Source organism: Ranitomeya imitator, chromosome 1, assembly GCF_032444005.1.
Source record: "Ranitomeya imitator isolate aRanImi1 chromosome 1, aRanImi1.pri, whole genome shotgun sequence".
In the NCBI taxonomy this organism is placed as follows: Eukaryota; Metazoa; Chordata; class Amphibia; order Anura; family Dendrobatidae; genus Ranitomeya; species Ranitomeya imitator.
Window position 1 is genome coordinate 128,251,878 of NC_091282.1, and position 8,212 is coordinate 128,260,089.

Here is an 8,212-nt window from a genome sequence, read left to right on the forward strand (position 1 = left end):
AAAGAAGGAGCATGTCAATTCTTCTTCCTGAACCGCAGCGGTTCTGCACCCATAGACCTCCATTGTGAGGTCAAAATCGCAGTAAAACACGCAGATCAAAAATATATCTGCGTGTTTTACTGCGGTTTGATGTGCAGAACCGCTGCAGCAGGAAGTGCGGGGGAGCGGGAGGAAGTGCGTGGGCGGAAGTCCGTGGGCGGCGTGTGTGGTCCCGACTGTATCACGAAGAGACTGTCACTATGGAGGCATACCGTCGCATGGGGATCGATGTCGGGCGTCTGATTGATTTGGTAAGTCTGTGTGTCCGTCCCCATGCGACGATATGCCTCTATTGTGCTAAGTCGCCGTATCGGACTACTACTCCCATCCGGTATTTAGGATGGGAGAGTTGTCCCTGTGTCCGGCGACTTAGCACAATACTAAAGTTCACACCAAACACAAACACACAATACACAAACATGACACACAGTACAGTACATACAACACATAACATAGAGTATATACTCACCATACACCACACTTGTAGGCGAAGCCCTCGATCCTCAATGAAAAAATCCCAAAATAATAAAGCAAATCCATACTCCCTGTCCGCAGAATCCATAACCGAGTGTCCCACGCCGATCTCCTGCTCTCCGGTGATACACTGCCAGGAGCGAAGCTCCTAGTAGTGTATCGCGTACTGTCCCGGAGCTCAATGGCGCCGGCGTCTCGGTTAACGGCAGTACAGCTGCGTTGAACTTTCCCACGCAGCACTGCCGTTAAGCGAGAGTACCGGGGTCAATGACCGCCGGTAAACTCGCTCGCGCATGCGCAGTGACACACCGACAGGAACTATGGCTCCTGTCAGTGTGTTGCTGCAGCCGTGGAGAGCAGACACATCTCTGGATGTGTCTGTTCTCCATGGAAGATCTTCGTGGGACCCTCGATGGATTTCTGCGGACAGGGCCAGGGAGTATGAATTTGTTTTTTTGTTTTGCCTTTTTTTCAGGTCGAGGGTCTTCAGGATGGATTGAGCGTGCAATAAAAGAATTGTCAAAAAGTGTGTGTCTTTATTTCATTAAAATATTTTTTCTAGTGTTTGTGGGTTTTTTTTTAACCCTTTCATTGGCTTAATAATGGATAGGCGTCTCATTGACGCCTCTCCATTATTAACCGGGCTTAATGCCACCTTACAATAGCAAGGTGGCATTAACCCCTCATTACCCCATATCCCACCGCTACACGGGAGTGGGAAGAGAGGGGCTAAGTGCCGGAATTGGCGCATCTTTTTGATGCGCCTTTTCCGGTGCGGCTGCGGGCTTATATTTGTAGCCAGGGGGGGGCAAATATCCATGGCCCCTTTCCTAGGCTATGAATATAAGCCCACGGCTGTCTGCGTAGCCTTTCTGGCCTAAAAATATAGGGGGACCCCAACACGTTTTTTTTTCGGGGCCCCCTATATTTTAGTGCCAGAAAGGCTACGCAGACAGCCGTGGGCTTATATTCATAGCCTGGGAACAGCCATGGGTATTTTAACCCCTTCCCGGGCGTCAAATATTGGCCCACAGCTGTCTGCTTAGCCTTTCTGGCCTAAAAATATAGGGGGACCCCAACACGGTTTTTTTTTTCGGGTCACCCTATATTTTAGTGCCAGAAAGGCTACGCAGACAGCTGTGGGTTAATATTCATAGCCTGGGAACAGCCATGGGTATTTTAACCCCTTCCCGGGCGTCAAATATTGGCCCACAGCTGTCTGCTTAGCCTTTCTGGCACGAAAAATATAGGGGGACCCCAACACATTTTTTTTTTTAGGGGGGTCCACATATATTATAGTAAACCTTATTAGGATTAATAATTGATCGGCGTCTTATTGACGCCTCGCCATTACTAACCGTGCTTAATGCCACCTTACAATAGCTTTAGGGGTAGGGTTAGGGTTAGGATCCCTGTAGGGTTAGGGTTAGGATCCCTGTAGGGTTAGGGTTAGGGTTAGGATCCCTTTAGGGTTAGGGTTAGGGTTAGGATCCCTGTAGGGTTAGGGTTAGGATCCCTGTAGGGTTAGGGTTAGGGTTAGGATCCCTGTAGGGTTAGGGTTAGGGTTAGGATCCCTGTAGGGTTAGGGTTAGGGTTAGGATCCCTGTAGGGTTAGGGTTAGGGTTAGGATCCCTGTAGGGTTAGGGTTAGGATCCCTGTAGGGTTAGGGTTAGGGTTAGGATCCCTTTAGGGTTAGGGTTAGGATCCCTGTAGGGTTAGGGTTAGGATCCCTGTAGGGTTAGGGTTAGGGTTAGGATCCCTTTAGGGTTAGGGTTAGGGTTAGGATCCCTGTAGGTTTAGGGTTAGGATCCCTGTAGGTTTAGGGTTAGGATCCCTTTAGGGTTAGGGTTAGGGTTAGGATCCCTGTAGGGTTAGGGTTAGGGTTAGGATCCCTGTAGGGTTAGGGTTAGGGTTAGGATCCCGTTAGGGTTAGGATCCCTGTAGGGTTAGGGTTAGGGTTAGGATCCCTGTAGGGTTAGGGTTAGGATCCCTGTAGGGTTAGGGTTAGGGTTAGGGTTAGGATCCCTGTAGGGTTAGGGTTAGGGTTAGGATCCCTGTAGGGTTAGGGTTAGGATCCCTTTAGGGTTAGGGTTAGGGTTAGGATCCCTGTAGGGTTAGGGTTAGGATCCCTATAGGGTTAGGGTTAGGGTTAGGATCCCTGTAGGGTTAGGGTTAGGGTTAGGATCCCTTTAGGGTTAGGGTTAGGATCCCTGTAGGGTTAGGGTTAGGGTTAGGATCCCTGTAGGGTTAGGGTTAGGATCCCTTTAGGGTTAGGGTTAGGGTTAGGATCCCTGTAGGGTTAGGGTTAGGGTTAGGATCCCTGTAGGGTTAGGGTTAGGATCCCTGTAGGGTTAGGGTTAGGGTTAGGATCCCTGTAGGGTTAGGGTTAGGATCCCTGTAGGGTTAGGGTTAGGATCCCTTTAGGGTTAGGGTTAGGGTTAGGATCCCTGTAGGGTTAGGGTTAGGATCCCTGTAGGGTTAGGGTTAGGATCCCTGTAGGGTTAGGGTTAGGATCCCTTTTGTGGTTGTGTTATGTTTAGGATCCCTTTTGGGGTAGAGTGCTTAGGGTTATGAGCCCTAACCCTACCCTAACTATTTCAGTTTATAGTGTGTTTTTTAATGAATGTTGTTGATTGTCGCACGAACCACTCAGGATTGACGGCGACAGAGCTAGTGGTAAAACAACTGCACACAAGCGTTTTTATTGGTGTTTGTGTTTTCAGTTTGTGCTTGTGTTCAGTTATTAGGGGTTACTTTGAAATATTTCCAGCAATTGTGTAACATTACTTGGTCACGCTATAGATTATGAGATGACACTATTGTATTTATTGTAGGTTCGGGATTATCCGGCCTTGTGGGACCCAGCCGATGAATCCTACAAGGATAAATATTTCCGGGAACTAGCCTGGACCAAAATTGTACGAGACCTTATCCCAGATTGGGACAAGTATCCAGGGAGTACACAGCAGCAAATTGGTAATTTTAATTAAATTTATTTAGTAAACCTTGAGTATATTAAAAATATAATTTGTTTAGATCTCACAAAAAATGTTGTTGTATTTTGTAACCTTTTTTTGGTAGATAACGATGTGAGGAAACGTTGGCGCTCAATCAGAGACCGTTTCACGAAGTTCCTGAACGAATGTTCTAAGAGTGGCTCTTCGCCGAGCAAAAGTAAATTTCCATTTAGCGAAGAGCTGCAGTTTCTTGTGTCCAGTAGGACATTGAGAAAGTAAGTTAAAATCCACTCCACATGATTATTTAAATATAATATGTTGTGCGAAAAATTGATGTTTTTTTTTCTCCAACAGGACGGAAGGAAACATGTCGGTAGCTGATTTGGAGGACAGCGACAAAGAGGATGGAGCAGGCAGTTCCTCTGGAGTGGGAGGGACCATCTCTACCTCCACTCCCACAGCTTCTGCTGAATCAGCATCCACTTCAGCAGCTGCTGCATCAACATCTAGTTCAGCAGCTGCTGAAGCATCTGATTCCGCAGAAGCTGTGAGAGTGGAGAAGAGAGCTGTCTATCCGGTGGCAGCAGAGAAAAAAAAAAAAAAAACAAAGAAAAACCAAGATGACCAAACTGTCCAAATCGCTTGCGACACGTTAGATCTATTAAAAAAATCTAGTTCTGATGACCACTGCGACTCCTTCGCACTAACTGTGGCAAGAAAAACACGCTCCCTGCCACCGGATAGACAATCTCTTTTCATGTCCATGGTCCAGATGTCCCTCACTGCTCTGGAGGACCCTGCTCCGATATCTCCATACAATGAAGTTCTGATGGGGGTGTTGGGACTTTTCAGGCCCCGACACCGAACACCGGAAACACCAGCTACCAGACCCCAGTATTTGGCCCACAGCCAAGTTACTTCTGGAGATAGAGGAAGTTCGCAGCATATGGGGGGAGCACCATATCAATCAGAGGGATCAAATTTCCTCTATTCTCCAGAATATACTTTTCTGAATTGAACATGGGCAAAAATTTTCAGTGGCACCGAGTTTTTTTTGGTTTGTTTTTTAGCTCCAGTTGCCGGTTGGCTTTGAAAGGGGCTTTTTTTTGGTTTTTTCTAATTGAAAAATCTTTTGTAAATATTGCAAAGAATTTGTGTTCTTTTAAATATATTATATTTCAAACATAATATTCTCTTCTTTATTACAATGCGGTCAAGGCCGCTATCCTGGGTTTATGGGCTATCAATTAGTGGTTTATGTGTTGATGTGTTAACAATTGTATACGTCATACTGCTATTATTTTCATAAAACACCAAATTTTTTGTAGCCAAAAAAAACAAAAAAAAACTAATTACACCCAAATAGATTTTTTATTGATATTACAATCAATTATTTAACACAGTTTTTTTGGTAACATGAAACAAAAAATTTTTTTTTCAAACTTTTGTGTTGGTTGCTGGCGTTTCTCATTCTTCGGGATGTTGTCAAAACTGTTATCAGCGATGTCGGCAACATTTCTGGGGGGGTCAGTGTAGATGCATCCTTCTCTGCTGGTCAGGCTGCTCAACACCAGCACAGGAGTATTGCCAGTGCACGGCACCTTCAGGACTCATAAAGTAGTCAGTGAAGGATTCTCTCACACGCACACCAGAGTTGGACGGCCTACCCAGACCCCCGTTGTCAACTGGATTAAATACTGGCTGCTGGTACTCCACATCAACGTCAGTGTTGTATTCACGAGCATAGTTGTGGAGTACACAGCAAGCCTTTATCACAGCATCAACGGTGTCTGTGTCCAACTGAATGGCAGTGTGAAAGATCCTCCACTGACTAGTCATGATCCCAAAGGTGCATTCCACATATCTGTGTGCACGACTCAGCCGATAATTAAAAATCCTCCGTCGGGCATCCAGTCCCCTTCGTGGGTATGGGCGCAGCAGGGTTGTCGTTAAGGGAAACGCCTCATCCGATACCATCACGAACGGCACTGGATGTGTGGAACCCGGCAAAGGTCGTGGGGCTGGGAGCGTGCCGCCATCTCGAAGAATTTGCATCCCAATCTGTGACGTTCGCAACACCCGAGAATCCCCAGTACTACCATAGGCACCAACGTCAATGGCAACAAATTTGTAATGGGCATCAGCCACCGCCATCAGGACCACTGAAAAATACTTCTTATAATTAAAGAAGCGTGATCCTGATCGTGGTGGCTGCTGAACCCGAACATGTTTACCATCGACTGCACCTATGCAGTTTGGGAAATTGGCCACAGACTGAAAGCCTGCTGCAACCTGCAGCCAAGTCTCCTCGGTTGGGGAAGGCATCACCATGGGCTGCAACTTCTGCCAGATGACGGCACATGTACACCTCACAATGTTAGAGATGGTAGATTTACCAACTCTAAATTGGAGGTGCAGGGATGTATAGCTCTCTCCTGTGGCCAAAAATCTGAAAAGAAACAAAAAAGAAAATTAGAAATGTCACACAAAAAGGTAATTACAACATGTCACAAGTTAAGGCCGCTATTATATGTGTCCAGCACCATTCAATAATGCTGGCATTAACACCCAGCACAACACAAAGGGTGTAAAAAAACATTAATAAAAGGCCTGATGGGACTTGTGCACACACGCATGCGAGATATGACCAAGTGTTGCATGGTAATCCCCGGACCTGCTGCATGCACTCCGTTGTGGAGCGTGCGGCTCCATGTATTGGTATGTGGGTGCAGACTCCGCTCCAGAGTGCAGGCGGCAGAGCCGGGGTTTACCATGCAACACTCGCCCGTATCTCACGTGTGTGTGTGTATGTGTGCCCCCTGTCCAACAAGAGGACTGGGTGGGTTTAATCACACATACTGGACACACACACAAGTAAAATACAGACCTAACAACATTCCCCCAAAAAATTGTTACTTACCGCAAGGTGATGAGCAGCCTTTCTTCAGCAGAGATGGACTTCCTCATTACCGTGTCTTGCAGTGTTAAATGGGGTGCCAGGATGGTAAGCAGTCTGTCAAAGGCAATAATTGGTAACCGACAAAACGATATAAATTTTTCAGGATATCTGAAAATTGCAAAAGAACAACAAAAAAGGGTTACTTCACAAGTATTGCTAGCCAAAAAAGGTAAATTAGTCATTCTATATATTTCTACTTACCTCCTCAAATCATTGTACAGCACATGAAAGTGCCCCTTCTCAGTTCGGTCTTCTACAAGCGGGTGCACCCACAATCGTTTCTGCACACGTCTTCTCTGCCGCCGCTAAATAGAAAAATAAAAAAATATTTCGTAAACACAACAATTAGAAAAATATATCAAACATGCAAGGAAAACAATGTCGATTATGTAAGGATACGTGTCCACATTCAGAAAGGCCCACCCCATTCTAGTACGCAATGATGCCAGATGTGTTCATTGTACAAATCCAGCATCATCACACCCGACGTATAGGGTCCTCTTTTATTCATTGCGGAGCCGCAGTTTCACAACAAGGAACACAGACATGCTGTGATCATAAAAGACGCGCAGCATGTCCGGAGTCGCAGGGCTGACGGATGACACACAGTGGACACGTGATTTCATGACATCACCTCCAGTATGCTGACATGTGGACGCTGCATGTTTAGCGCTGTGGCCACACGCAGCGCCAAACATACAACGTTTCCAGAATGTGGACAAGTACCCATAACCCAATATATAAAACAAACAGACATCTGCTTACCTGACATGCATGTCGATTCAAAATTAGAAGCATCAACCCCAGGATCGCAATCCGGTGTGGCGTGCGGAGCTGGATCCGTGGGCTGTCATCTGGACGACGCTCTGCACGTCCACTCATTTTGATGTGTAAGTTCCAAAATGGAGGATGGAAGAAGAAAAGGGTTGGACAAGGAAATGACATCATTTTTTTTTTTTTCCCCCCCCACTGCAGTAAACTTTATTTCTGTCAAACACAGACAATCTGCAGACAAAACTGCATCAAAAAACGCACTAAAAAACGCACTAAAAAACGCACCAAAAACGCACCAAAAAACGCACCTGCGTTTTCTGCAGAGACCTGCGGTTTCAGTCAGGAAAAAAAAAGGATGGAAATCCTGAACGTGTGAACATAGCCTAAGAGAGATAAAGCAATGTGCAGCTGTGTGAACAATGTGAAGTTTTTAGTACAATACAGTGCCAGAACCAAGCTTACTGAATAGATATTAGACTAATGAATATCATTGTAGGTAATGTAAGAAAACTGAGCTAAGTACATAGATAAAACTAATTGTATAGATACAGTAACATAACAATGAGTACTGGATATATTTGGAAACAGAACTAATGTAACATTCAGAATGTATCATTTTTTGTGGAATCAACATCCCGTATGAGAAAGATGGTATCCTGCATGTAATATCAGCAATTGGTGTTTTGAACCCCTTCTCCGTCACGGTCAATCAATCTTCCCTGAGATATTCCAGATCAATAGTTTTGTATAATGGTATTATTTATAGCCAACAGGAGAGGGGATTTGTTTGACTGCCATTTAACTTTTTATTATACTGTATACATTATTTTTTTATCATGTACAAGTCAAACATCGGGAGCCATGATGTCCTGCTGATGTTCGATTCATAAGAAGGTGGGGCCTGGGAAGTTGGCTCTGATTGGATGCAGGGCTCACGTGACAAAACAATGTGAACATCTAAGGGCACACTGCCGTATTTCTCGTGCGAGAATTGCATCGCACTGCACGG

General features: G+C 45.4%; 1 protein-coding gene across 1 annotated transcript; it reads right to left on the reverse strand.

Moving 5' to 3' along the window:
* Window positions 1-4,827: 4,827 nt before the first annotated feature.
* On the reverse strand, window positions 4,828-7,388 carry LOC138664175 (uncharacterized). The gene is made up of 4 exons (XM_069750643.1): window positions 7,195-7,388; window positions 6,631-6,734; window positions 6,391-6,537; window positions 4,828-5,919 (listed from the first exon to the last, which is right to left on the reverse strand). Exons 1-4 carry the CDS (start codon window positions 7,375-7,377, stop codon window positions 4,998-5,000), a joined length of 1,356 nt encoding a protein of 451 aa, XP_069606744.1. The 5' UTR covers window positions 7,378-7,388; the 3' UTR covers window positions 4,828-4,997.
* Window positions 7,389-8,212: the final 824 nt, after the last annotated feature.